The 14,015-nt window shown below is 52.0% G+C and overlaps 1 protein-coding gene across 2 annotated transcripts in view; it reads left to right on the top strand.

Annotated features, from left to right (window-relative positions):
• Positions 1–3,327: 3,327 nt before the first annotated feature.
• Positions 3,328–14,015, top strand: part of Dnaaf5 (dynein axonemal assembly factor 5) — a 47,763-nt gene continuing 37,075 nt past the window's right edge. Inside the window, exons 1-4 of one of the 2 annotated variants that reach the window (XM_008851447.3) lie at positions 3,328–3,948; positions 4,574–4,758; positions 8,097–8,221; positions 8,730–8,848. In XM_008851447.3, coding sequence (XP_008849669.1) covers positions 3,366–3,948; positions 4,574–4,758; positions 8,097–8,221; positions 8,730–8,848 — 1,012 coding nt within the window. In that variant the 5' untranslated portion in view covers positions 3,328–3,365. The remainder of the gene's footprint in view (positions 3,949–4,573; positions 4,759–8,096; positions 8,222–8,729; positions 8,849–14,015) is intronic. The other variant, XM_008851446.3, reaches the window with a different exon arrangement.

Raw genomic sequence — 14,015 nt, 5'->3', positions numbered from 1 at the left:
ACCTCCTAAATGCTAAGATTTAAGGCATGTGTCCCCACTCCTGGGCTTGAGTCAAGATCTTTCCATGCAGCCCAGGCTAGCCTTGAACCTTCCATGCTCCTGCCTCAACCTCCTCAGTACTGGGATTTCAGGCATGCACCACAAAGCTTGGCTTAGGTTACATTTTTTTTTAAACTATTTATTTTTATGTGTATGAGTGTATTGCCTGCATGTATGTGAGTGCACCTGTGTCGTGCAATGCCGCGGAGGTCAGAAAACAGCTTCGGATTCCCCTGGAACTGGAGTTAAGGAAGGTTCGTAGCCACCATGTGGGTGCTGGGAATCAAACCTGGGTCCTCTGCAAGATCAGTCAGTGCTCTTAACCGCTGAGCCATCTCTCCAGCCCAGCTTAGGTTACATTTTGTGTTAAATTCCAAGTCAATCAATCACTGTAACATTTCCAGTTTAGCACTGCATCTTTCCAGTGATGGACACATTGTTATTTTGGGTTTTGGGTTTTTTTTTCCTTTAAATTCTATAACTGCCATTTGGCTCCTTGTAACTTTTTTTCTTTGCTAAACTTTTCTACTCTTTTTCAGTTTCAAAAGTTAGTATGTAATTATTTCTGAAAGTTGTTTTCAGGGCTGCTGTCAAGTCCTTGGCAGATGGTTCCTGTTGGCATCCATTTCGACCAGCAGTGTTTTTACATTCACATTGTGGTCTCTGGTTTTTTGGAATAACAAGTAAATTTTCGAATGCGTGCTGGACATTTGACCCATTCACATTTTGGCTTTGTCTTCAGTTCTTTCCTTCCTGGTCGGCTTGGTTCTCTGGCACTGCTGGGGCTGCTGGGTCCCTGCTGGTGTCAACCTTCAGGGTCAGAGGTGCATCCCTGGGTTTGCCCGTGGGAGGGCAGAATGTGCCTGTGTGGGTCTCCGTGCTTGCCTGTGTGGTCCCTTCAGGCACCCACGTGCAGCAGGGCCAAGCAAGCCTGCAGACACTCTGAAAGTATCACTGGGGACAGATTGCAGACTGGGGCGGGAGCTGGAGCATTGCTCTAGATCTCTGCTAGGCATCCCCTATCCCAGTCTTTCCAGGGGAGGGAGGGAGAGAGAGGAGAGAGAGAGGAGGGAGGGAGGGAGGGAGGGAGGGAGGGAGTTTTTCCAGGTTTACCTATATCTGTTGGTCATTGTGGTGAGCTTCTGTGGGGGCCCAGCCCAAAAATCTACATGAGACAAAAAGGAACCTCAGGAACCAGTACCCAGGTCAAGGTCTGGGCCCCTGGCCTCATCTTATTACAGCTCTAAAGTGCTTCTCATTGGCTGTAACTTGTGAGGTACTTAGTTCTATTTAGATGAAAGTAGCAGCAAAGGTTAACTGCCACTACTGCTCACACAACCACAGCTGCTTAGAGGCCTCACAGACTATCCCTGTCAGTCCATCTCATCCTCCACAGCAGCTGTGGTCATCAACCACTCACACCTGGCCTCCAATGCTCCAATGCTTAAGAATCTTCCTGGGCGATCCACAATGAGACAAAAGCCTTCCTGGCTGCCCTGAGCACCCTTGCTCCCTATAGGATGCTTCTCTTCCTGCCTTTCCCTCAAAGCCTGATGGCCACAACACAGCAACGCCAGTTTCAGCTTCCACAGCAGCCCCTGCCCCTCACAGTGCTTCCTACTGGGCTTGGTGTCCACCCTGCTCACATTCATAAACCCTAACCCGATATGAGGATGGCAGCTTTACGGGATCAAGGCCCATCACATTGCCTTCACCTTGATATCTGCAAAGATCCTGTCTCCAAACAAGGCCACACTGTGAGGCACTGGGGTCAGGACCCTGACATATGAATTTGGAGGGACACAGTTCCATCCATGACACCCACCACAGGGCCTCTGCTCAGCTGATCTCTCTTTGCAACTTGTTGGCCATCCCCAGGCTTACTCACCGTGACATTAAAAAAAATAACGGTCACCTAAAAAATGAATGTCAGGGGCTGGAAAGGTGGCCCACTGGTTAAGAGCACTGGCTGCTCTTACAGAGGACCTGTATTTGAATCCCAGCACCCACATGGTGGCTAACAACCATCTGTAAGTACAGTTCCAGGGGCTCCAATGCCCTCTTCTGACCTCCAAGAGCATCACATGGGTGCACTTAAATACATGCAGGCAATACACTCATACTCATACACATACACACACACACACACACACACAAAATAAAAAAGTGTCAACAATCAAATAGAAAGGTCAAATTCTCTGTAAAGTCCACCCCCTAACATCAAGGCATGTGGATGGGAGGGACCTGGCTGCCTGTGCTTAGAATCCCAGGTTCCCACATATTTAGCTTACTGGGGAGGTCCCACAGCACTGAGTCTGGTTTAGGGCCAAAGGCCTAGTAGTGCTCTTGATCATTGGCACTACCATTCTGGCCCCCACCCCCAGCCCTTCACCAGTCTACTGTGAAGGCTACTTGCCGAGGCTACTGCATATCCAAAGTGAGGTTGGGCTGGACCAGCAGAACAAATACCTGTCCTCACAAGGACCCCAGAGTCTCCCAGTATCACCCACTTTCAAAAGAACTGGCCTGAGCTCTCAGGAGGTGTACTCACACCTGTGGAACCCAGCAGAGGAAGGAGATGCACTTTAAGTCCTAGAGGAGAATCTGCTCTGGACAAGCCAGCCCCACTTTTCGCCACGCCCACCACCACGCCCCCAGGGCCCGCGCCCCACCGATCAGCTTTTGTCTCAGGCCCCTCATTCATCACCCAATCCTCTACCCTGACCCACACCCTGCCCACCGCCCCTGCCCCGCCCTCGAGACTTATGTCCCTTTCCCCCATACCTACGCCCCACCTAGTAACCCTGGTCCGCGGCCCCTCGCCCACTGCCCTTCCCCAGAAGCCTATGCCCCCCGCCTACCGCCCCCCTGTCACGCCCCCAAGTCCAAGACCCACCCACCTCCTTACCCCTCCCACTGCCCCATAGGCCCTACTCCTCACCCCTCACCCCTCCCTCAGAGGCCTGCATCCTGCCTACCACTCTCTTGCCCCTCCCATTATCCCTTTCCCCAGACTCCTTCGCCCCTTCCCGAGGGCTCCGCCCCCTGCCCCGCCCCCAAGGCCGGCGCCCCACCTATTACTCCTCCTCTTCATCGCCTCACCTATTGCCACACCCCTTACTCCGTCCCCTAAGCTCTAGCCCCTCCCACTATCCCTGGCCCCGCCCTCCTCTTGCTCCTTGTCCCTCCCCTCGCACGCTTCCCACCAGGCTCGGGTACTGCCGCGAGCCGCAGAGCAAGCCGCACCAGCCGGAAGTCCTGCCGTAAAGCGCGCCGCTGCCGTCGTACGGGTGCGGGTTCCCTTAGTGACCGCCAACGCGCGCAAGATGGCGGCGCCGGCGGAGGTGCAGGTGGTCGCGGGCCCCTCGGAGACGGCCGAGGCAGCGGAGCTGAGCCGCACATTGAGCCGGCTGTTGCCAGGGCTGGAAGCCGAGAGTAAGCAGGGGCGGCGGCGCGCGCTGGAAGCGTTGGAGCGCGCGTTGGAGGAGGCGGTGGAGCCCGGCGCCGATCCCGCCGCCTTCCAGGGCCCCTGGGCCCGCCTGCTGCTGCCGCGCCTCCTGCGTCTCCTGACCGACCCGGCCGAGGGCTGCCGCACGCTGGCCGCTCGTCTGTTGGGCTTGGGTCTGCGCCACGCCCCGCGGCCCCGTGACGTCCTACCGCGCCTGCTGCCGGCGCTCGCCGCTCGCCTGGCCCGGCCCGACCCCTCGCGGCCGCTGCCGGAACCCTGCGAGGAGCTGCGCCTGGCTTTGGTGCAGCTGCTCCGCCTGGCCATGGACTTGGGCGGCGTCGAGGTCGCGCCACACCTGGACGACGCGGTGCGTGCCCTGCGGAGCGCGCTGCTGGACCCCTTCGCCGCGGTGCGCCGCGAGAGCTGCGAGTGTGCGGCTGCCCTGGCACGTGCCACGCCAGGTGAGCCCGGGGCCCCTCCCCGACCGCTCCACCTGCACTGTGTGCCCAGATTCCCGGAAGCTTTCTAAAGTGGGCTGGTGTGGGGTGGTTCCTTCTCATGATGATTTCAGGGTTGTCAGGAATGAACTAGGAGCTCACCATGTACCACATGCTAGCCTCCAACTCACTTTTAGCTCGGGCTGGCATCACCATGGTCTTTCTATGGCAAAGGGACGCTCTTGGAGAAGGACCACTCAAGTTTGAGCACTTTTGTTTCCCTGCTCCAGTGTCCCTGAAGCTCTGGATTGGATCACTGACATCTCCGATGGAAGGAGTCCGCTTCTCTCTGAGTTTATTCTCAACAGCTCTGCCTGACCAGGCCATTTCCTTTTTTCCTCCCAGGAAAGCTGCCTAGTGCTGGCTGATGGTCTGCCGACCAGCAGGAACCAACCTTGAGGAATAAGTGTATAGATAGATGCAAGCAGCAGGGGCAGCCGCCAGGGCCACGGAAGGGAATAAGTGAGGGCTGGGGTCAGCCCCAGCTGGTGTGTGGTGAGAGGCCAGAGGAAGGTGGCAGGTGTCATGGTGGCCACAGAGCTTAGCCAGATGACCCTTGCTCTGATAACCAGCAGCCTCTGTCCTGCAGAGCACTTCCACATGCAGTCGGAGTCCCTGATTGGCCCTCTGATGCAGACCATTTCCCACCAGCACTGGAAGGTCCGGGTGGCCGTCATTGAAGCCACGGGTACTGTGATCCAATTTGGCAACGGGAATTCTGTGGATGATGTCCTTTCCCACTTTGCTCAGCGACTCTTCGATGATGTCCCTCAGGTAATGTGATTTCTCGCCCTTTGCCTTAATCTTGGTAGTAATGGACCTGTACGTTATGCTCCCTGCCTGACTTGCTGTGCAGTTTTTACTATGTTGACATGTACACAAGACAGAAAGGGCTCAGAGCCTTTCTAGAAAAATCCTAAGGGTAGACTGAGGATAGGAGGGCACCATCTCCCTCATGCTTGTGTCCCAAGGAAAGCAGGGAACTTGGGGAGCCTCGGCAGGTGGTAGGTTTGCTGGAGGGAGAGTGTGGAGAGCTGCCACTTGGTGCCTGCCCCAGCTCAGTGTGGTCTGTAATGTAGGGCGGGCCCAGGAGCAGCAGCACCTGTCCAGGCTACCTCTGCCTCTCTGCTGATCTCACCACAGAGTCTCCCTCCAGAGGCAGCACTATGGCCACTGGAGGCCATGTGCAGAGATGGGGAACCTCCACCCCCCAGGATCATTTGTGTCAAACTGATGACGAAGGCTGAGCCTGACCTGCTGGAGTAGGGTCTTCAGTGGGCAGCATGGAATGAGGCAAGTGGGGTCCATCAGTAACACTTAGGCTAACCAAAATGAGGTCAACAATCTTCCCAGGGACTGGGAAGATGGCTCAGTGGACAACCCACTTACTGTGTAAGCAAAACTACCAGAGTTCAATCCCCAGCACCCACATAAAGGCCAGGTAGATGGTCATGGCCACCCACCTGGAATCCCAGCACTTTAAAAGTAGAGTCAGGCTCCCCTACACAAGCTGGCTAAGTCAACTGACCATATTGTTCAGTGAGAGACCCTGCCTCAATAAATGGAGTGGAGAGCAATTCAGGGAAACACCTGACATCACCCTCTGGCCTCATGTGCATCCACACACATATGAAATTGCATGTGTGCACGTGCACCCACAGGGTCTAGCCCAGTGACAAGCAGCAGCATTGTGGGGAGATACGGTTGGTATGGAGCATGACGAGGTGGGGTACTCACCTCCCCAGGCCTGAGGTGGAGCTCAGCCATATGGAAGGGAAAGTTTCTGTGTAGTAGCCAAACTATTTCTGGAAGAGTGACTATACCAGAGTGCAGGATGGTCAGTAAACAGTGTAGCCACATGTGGATAGCTGTCTGTCAATAAATAGCCATTGAGAGTTGTCCATACACAATAGAGGAACTCTATCCATAGCTAGTCTGTAAAGAGGGTGTATTGACAGACGTCTATTAATTTTATAGCTATGTACGGATGACAGTGCCTGCTGTGTTTGTCTTTTGAGTAGCTGTGATCAAAATATCTAAGAGAGCAGTTTAAAGGAAAAAAGAATTGTTTTAGCTCATGGGTTCAGAGGGTTTAATTCCTGCTCATCTGGCCTCTTGCTTTCACGGAACATCATTGTGTGAAGACAGAGTGCTGGAGAAGGTTCTAGGCTCCTGACAGACAGGAAGCAGAGAAGGGCCCGGGGGCACCTACTTCCTCCAGCCAGGCCTGGTTTCCCAAAATTGTCATAACCTCCCATACTGGTGCTACTAGCTGAGGACCAAGTGAACACTTGGCTCTGGGAGGTGTTTCATATTTAATCCATGACTCATGCGTGGTACTTGGTCTCAGTAGCCTACTGTGAAGAGGCTGTTGTCATGAGGTCACCCAAACCTTCCATAGACGCTTCATCTGGCTGTACCCTGAAGAGTCTTCATTTCCCACAGAAAGGCCAGGAAATCAGTTGTGGGGTGCTTTCTTTGTGTATGTACAGCATGTGTGCATTCGTGTGTGTGACTGCAGGTACTACACATGCCACAGTGCGCATATGGTGGTTAGAGGATAGCCCAGGGCGTTGGGTCCCAGCTTTCCATCTTAAGCTAGGGAATCTTCTGCATAGATCAGGCCAGGTAGCCTGTGAGCTTCTGGCTGATTCTCCTGTCTCTATTCCCATCTAATCATAGGAGTGCTGGGATCCCGGACCCTACCACACCAGGCTTTCCATAGGTTGTAGGGATCTGAACTCAGGTCCTTGTGCTTGCCAACAAGGAATTTGCCCATGATCCATGTCCCCGGCCCTCTGCTGCCTTCTAGTGCCTTTAATGGTGCCTTCAGGAATGCTGTCTCTGCTTTCTTTGGTGGTGGACTTTTCTGAAACTTCATGATTTTTCATGGGTTTTTACATTTTTATTTATTATTTTTATTTTATGTGTATGAGTATATTGCCTGCATGTTTGTAGGTGCACCCACGTCATGCAACGTCTGTGGAGGTCAGAAGAGGGAGTCAGATCCCCTGGAACTGGAGTTATAGACAGTTTTTAGCCACCATGTAGGTGCTGGGAACCGAACCCAGGTCCTCTATAAGAGCAGCCAGTGCTTTTAACCAATGAGCCATCTCTCCAGCCCCATGATTCTTTCTGTTTAATCTCCCAGAGATGCAGAAATGGCTCAGTAGTTAAAAGTACTTGCTGTTCTTGCAGAGGACCAGAGTTCAGTTCCTAGCACCCATGTCATGTGGTTCACAGCCTGCCTCCTGTAATTCCAGCCCCAGAGAATCTGACACCCTCTTCTGGCCTCCTTGGGGACTTGTACTCACATGCATGTGTATACACACATAACACGCACTCACGCACCTGCACACACACCTACACACAAATAAATAATAAATCTTTTTTTTAATATTTAATTTATTTTTATTTCATGTGTATGAGTGTATTGCCTGTGTGCATGTAAGTGTACCCGTGTCGTCCAATGCCACGGAGGTCAGAAGAGGGCTTCGGATTCCCCTGGAACTGGAGTTAAGGACGGTTTGTAGCCGCCGCGTGGGTACTAGGAATCGAACCCAGGTCCTCTGCAAGAGCAGTCTGTACTCCTAACCGCTGAGCCATCTCTCAGCCCCATAAATTGTTTTTGTTTTGGTTTTTGTTTTTTAATCTACCTAGACTGATTCCCACTACTGCTCTGTTTTCTTTGTTTTTCTTTCTTTCTTCCTTTCCTGCCTGGCACTAGGGACTCGAGACTGGCTTCTTCCCTTTGTAAGAGGTCAGACCCAGAAGCTCTGTGTGCACCTTCTTCAGATGGCCGGCTGCCACCTGGGGACCCTGGACACTTCATCCCATGAAACATCCAGATGGAGCAGTGACACAGACGCAGACATGGTGCATTGCTGGGGTAACAGAGGACCAGGACAGAGCCGGAAGATGCTCACATGGCTCTTGATCAGTGGTGGTCCTCAGGGTTGCTAGAAGGGTAGAGCCTAAACCCAGAGTGGGCTCGGTGTCCAGCCCTGGGCCTCAGATTCTGCTCCTGTTTCAGGACTGACGTCCCCACAGTGGGACTTCGAATCACCCTTCTAGGTGACTCTCAGTGAAGCTCCTTTATTCTCTTCTGGCAGGTCCGGCAAGCAGTAACCTCAGTGGTCGGGGGCTGGCTGCTGAGTTTGCGAGACCGCTACTCCTTCTTCCACAAGCTCACCCCACTGCTGCTCAGTAGCTTCAGTGACAGCATGCCTGAGGTCCGGTAGGTACCCAAGGCAGAGGTGGGCATCCATGGGCGGATTGTCCTCCCATAGTCCCCTCTACAGTCTGGTTGGTCCAGAACCAGTACTTCTCCACAGTTGGCATGTACCTCTGCTTCAGAATTTCCCAGAGAAACTGCCTTGTCCCCTCATTCTGTGTGCCATGGGGTTCTGAGCCATACAGACTGTCTCTGGTCTTTAAGCGACCAGAGACCAATCTTTCAGTATTAAAGTTTGGCTCACAGGCGGACATCAGGCTCCTTCTGGTACTGTCAATGTGTGGTCAGAGCCAGGTAGAATGCTACAGCTGTCCACTTGTACCTGTAGCCTAATCCTGCTTCTAGGCCCAGCAGGTTCTATTCTGAGGCCTCTGGTCAAGGCCTTCTGGGAGGGGTCCCCCTGTGCCCAGGCCCAGCAACTTCTGCCCTGAGGCCTCTTTGATCGGGGCCTTCCATGAGGGGTCCCCCACTGCCTGGGCCTCACTATGGCTCTTCTCTTGCTGTGCTGCAGGCAGACAGCCACCAGCCTCTGGGAGAAAATTGGGCTACAGTGGCAGGAGGAGAATGAGGCAGATCTGAAGGACAAGCTAGACTTTGCCTCACCACCCCCTCCCCACTACCCTGTGCAAGGTGAGTGTGGCTGCTGAGAGACATGGCAGAGGGAAAGGCCACAAGGGCCTCTATTCAGAGTCCCGAGGAAGGCTCTGACCTCAGATGCTCTGTTGGGTTGGGCCTGAGTGTTGCTCATTCCCTGTTTGATCACAGAGAGAGGCACCTCCTCCCCTGGATGGCAAGGCAGCCCATGCTGTTGTCACTCTGTGTCCTGGGCAGGTGGCTGGCCTCTGCCCTATGTCTCACAGGAACTCCTTTTTCCCACATCTGGGCCAGCTTCATTTTAAAGAAACATCCAAGTATGCCACCAGGTATCTTTGGCTCCCTTCTGGGCATGTGCATGGCCATGTTAAGCTGAGCCAGGCCCCTCTATGGCTCTACTAGAAGTTTTAGGAACAGCAGAATGAGTACTTTGTCCTTTCACTTAGAACCAGATAAGCACCTTCCTTACCAAGAATGAGTTGAGTAGTTGGACGTGGTGGTGCATGCCTTTAATCCCGGCACTTGAGAAGCAGAGGCAGGTGGATCTCCTGAGGCCAGCCTGGTCTTTATAGTGAGGTCCCGGCCAGCCTATAGGGAGACCCTGCCTCAAAAATCAAAACAAAGAATGAGCTAAGACTGCAGTTCAGGGAAAGAGTGAAGTCTGTCTTTGTATGTGCTTTCCACACATGGCACAGGGTCTCCCTTGGTGCCTCCCTATCCTCATGCAGTCCTGACTGGAGCCACATGTGCCCGTGTCTAGCAAGCTTGCAAGCTTGCTGATGGGGAAGGCCCCTTTGTGTTTCTGCCTGCAGCTCAGATCCTGGCTGCATGGGCTTGAAGACCCTCCTCTCATGGAAGTATGCCTCTCAGAATTGAGCAGCAGTATACCCTGACAGGGGCAGAAAGGTGAGCTGTGGGAGACTCACCTGGCACCCAGGTGGCTCCTGCCTGGCCTGGCACCGGAGTGCTGTGGGCTGTGGTTGCAGTGGTGAGGCCGAGGCAGCTGCCAACATTCTGTTCTGCTGGCATGCTTTATCCAGGCCCTTCTTTTTTTTAAATATTTATTTTTATTTTATGTGTATGAGTATTAATTTTATGTGTATGTGTATTGCCTGTATGTGTGTAAGTGCACCCATGTCTTACAGTTCCTGTGGAAGTCTGAAGAGGGCATTGGCTCCCCTGGAACTGGAGTTATGAATGGTTGTTAGCCACCATGTGGGTGCTGGAATTGAAGCCAGGTCCTTTGCAAGAGCAACCAGTGCTCTTAACTGCTGAGCCATCTCTCTAGCCCTCAATCTAGGGCCTTATTGAGCCTGAACCCAACCCTGCCTCTCCCTCCAGTCAGCATCCCTGTTCCTGTGGCTTTGCACGTCCCTGAGAAGCTGGCAAAGCAGGAAGCACACAAGTTCTAAGACAGGCACAAGTGTTAGTCGTCAGCTATTATCAGCTGTCAGTTGTTACCCGATTCGATGGTCAGGTCGAGTCTTCCAGACATGGAACCTAATATGAAGGCTAGTCGTGTATTTGTTTATCTGTCTTTCGTTTGTGTTCCTCAGGACTCAGTTTCAGACCCAGGGCCACATATGTGTTACACCAAGTCTTCTACCACTGACATACATCCCAGCCCTTCCCTTGTTTTTTTGTTTGTTTTTGAGGCAAGGTCCCCTGTAGCCCTGGCTAGCCTGGATCTTGCCATGTAGATCAGGCTTGGCTTCAGTCTCACAGAGATTCACCTGCCTCGGCCTCCAGAGTGCTGGGATTAAAGTTTAGCCCTTGGTTTCTTTGAGGCAGGGTCTCATTATATAGCCTGGTCTGGCCTTGAATTTGTGAGATCCTCCTGCCTCAGCCTCTTGAGCGCTGGGATCAGAGACATGTGCCACTACTGTGCCCAGTTTATATTTACTTTCTCCTCCACCTCTCAGCTAGGACACAACAACAGGATCCTGAAGGGCTTCTGTTCTTCCTGTCTGGAGTTGCCTACACTGCTTTGCACTGCTGGGGGGAGCGGGGGCAGGGGGACCACTCCTGCTCTCATGTCCCAGCTGGTGATGAGGGCCAGTATGTCCCTCTTGACCAAGTCTGTAGCAGCTGTGTTCTTCTTGGGTCCCCTCAGGCCACAAGAAGTCCAGCAGTGTTGACTGGACACTAGTCCTTGTAGCTTGGGGAAGTTTCTGCCCTTGATCATCACAGAAGCTGCCAGGAGCAAGGGAGGCCTAGGAGGCAGTAACTGTCTTGGGAAGATACCATACTCAGTGTCTGGTAAGTATGGACTTGGGATGTGTATGTGCACAGACATGACGTATGTGAGTGTGCACACACTGCTGGCCCTCCTCCTGTGCTTGGGTCCCCAAGGGAGGACTTGGCTCCTCCTCAGGGACATGAGCTCATCTGGTCCTGCCCCTTTTGGATCTAGATTAGGGACGAGTGCTGTTTCTGACCGTAGTTACAAAAGTCTTGCTGGTTTTGCATCACGAATCATTACAGCGGCCTGTGCTCAGAGTATGTGTTCCAACTGGTGCAGAATGATGGAGAATTGAGTTTTGGTGGCTAGTGATGTGGTACCAGGTTTCAGGAGAGTTTTAGCATTTCCCCCTTAAGTTATTTTCTTTGGTGTAGGATTGGATTTTTAAACTTAAGTGTTCGTAGTTTTGCAGCATTTGAGCATCAGGTTTGCCAGTCAGGCTCACACCCTAGTTCTCTTCACTGCCACTCCTCCAGCCACGGGCCCAGTCCTGACCACCACTCTGGGACCTGTGTTGTCCTCCTCCAGGGGGCGAAATGCAGAAGCCCTCCAATGGTAATATAGTTTACACCCCTAAACCTGTTGGAGCTGTAGGGCCATGAGCTTTGACAAGTGCTACATCTGAGACTGGGAAGGGCCCAGTCCCTGTTGTTGCTGAGTCATCCCTGGTACCCTGCTGACTGTAGCCACTTTGTTTTTTCTTTATAAGTTTTCAGGTGTCAGATAAGCCATGCTGTCTATAATCAGACATGTCTACTGGACATGATACATGTGCTATGTGGCCAGGCATGTCCACTACATCCAGTGCCTTTCCATCTGAACAATGTCCTATCCTCCAGGTGGACCCTGGCTTGTCCCATTAACAGCCAAAGGAATCAGGGTTATTGTTCCATTTGTGGGACAAGCAGCTGTGGACAGTGTCATATGGGGCTCTGTGTGGGTGAGCTTCATCCTCTTGGGTAAATGCTGGGCAGCACCCATTTGTCAAACTGTCTGAACAGCTCGTGTTTCCACCCACACTGAGGGCTGGTGGCATCAGGGCCCAGGGCATCTTTTTTTCTTTTTTTCCCTTTTTGGCTTTTGAGGCAGTGTCATGTAGCCCTCACTGAACTATACATGTAGTGATCCTCTTGCCTCAACCTCCTGAGTCCTGAGATGATGATGTGCCTACCCACCAGGCTCCTTGTCTTCAGCCCTGCCAGTTGGTGTACGGTGGCAGCACAGCTCGTAGTTCCTGGTGCCAAATGGTGTCAGAGCTTTTCTGTTATTAGTTAGTGCATATTTCACACTTGCTCATTCATCCATGTGTATTCTAGTTCATTGTTTGTCTGGGTCTTTGGGGTTTTTTCTTATGGGGTTTTGACAGTAGCCTGTAATTTGGACATAAGTCTTTGGTCAGGAGCTTGGCATGAAAGTGCATGCCTGTAATCCCAGCGCTCAGAGAGCTGAGGCAGGAGAATTGCCTAGAGTCATAAGCCAGGCCCAAGGTTATATTTTATTATTTTTATTATTTGAATTATTTTTAATTTATGAATGCTTTGCCTGCATGTACATAAGTGCATGACGGGTATACAATGCCCATGGAGGTCAGAAGAGGGCATCAGATTCCTGGAACTGGAGTTATAGACAGTTGTTGGCTGCCATATGGGTGCTGGGAACCAAACCCAGGTTCTCTACAAGAGCAGTCAGTGCTCTTAACCACTGAGCCAGCTCTGCAGCTCCCCTAAGATTTTATTTTTATTTTTAATTATGTATATGTGTGACTTTGTGGGGATCTGTGCAAGTGAGTGCAGTGCATGCTGAGACCAGAAGAGGGTGTTGAATCCCCTTGAGTAGGAGTGTATTGTTTATTTTCTGTTTTTCTGTTGCTATGATGAAACACCATGACCAAGGCAACTTATTGGAGGGTTTGCTCGGCTTACAGTTCCAGAGGGTAAGGGTCCATCAAGGTGGGGAAGCAGGGAGGCAGAAAGCTGAGCACTCATATCTTCAAGCAGGCACAGAAAGCAGAGAGACATACTGGAAATTAACCAAGGCTATATCTATTCTCAAAGCCTGGCCAGTGAGGTGTTCCTCCATCAAGGCCACACCTCCTAAAGGTTCCATGACCCTCCCCAAACAGCATCACCAAATGGGAACCAAGTGTTCAAATATTTGGAGCCTATGAGAGACATTCTCATTCAAATCAGCACATAACATTACAGGAGGTTATGAGCTGCCTGACATAGATGTTGGGAACAAAACTCAGGTCCTCTGCAAGAGCAACAAGTGCTCTTACCCATTAAGCCATTTCTGCAGACCCTCAGTCTCCATATGTATTTTATTTTTTAGCTTTATTAATTTGTATGTATAATGGGAGGACACATTTGGAGGTCAGAAGACAATTTTGTAGGGTCAGTTCTCTCCTTGTACCTTTATGTGGATTCTAGGGATCGAACAGGTCATCAGACTTTCATGGCCTTTGCCCTTAGCCACCTCTCCAGCCTCAGTCTGCCACTTTTACAATGGAGTACTATGTGGGGCAGACTAGAAGATCATTGTTCATTGTCTTCAAACTAGTTCGTACCTCACCAAAGTGCTCAGGTTCCTGCAGGACACATCTTTTCTGACTGCCCGGCACACCTGCTGCCGCAGGACTTGGTGCCATCTTGACACACTGGTCTGTTCTGCACTGAAGCAGCTTTCACTATCGTTGAGAGCAGGTCCCCATCTGAGCTGACAAGCGGGCCTTGGGGGCAAGAGCAGGCTGCCAGGAGAGGATAGAAACTACCGTTTTCACAGCAGCCTGACCCCAGAACCTCATCTCTTGCCCCTCCTCATGCTTTGACAGATACCTGCACTGGCTTTAACCCTTCCTCTGGCCGAGTCCTCTCTGCATCACTGGGCTCCATTGGTTTTTGGCAGCAATGCAGCTCCCCAGTGTCATTTGTCCACAGCTCTTGTCTTAAAGTTTCCATGTAT

Source organism: Nannospalax galili, unplaced genomic scaffold (assembly GCF_000622305.1).
Source record: "Nannospalax galili isolate Female #2095 unplaced genomic scaffold, S.galili_v1.0 scaffold664, whole genome shotgun sequence".
In the NCBI taxonomy this organism is placed as follows: domain Eukaryota; kingdom Metazoa; phylum Chordata; class Mammalia; order Rodentia; family Spalacidae; genus Nannospalax; species Nannospalax galili.
Note: the sequence above shows the minus strand (reverse complement) of the source record. Positions and strands in the feature narration are given on the sequence as shown.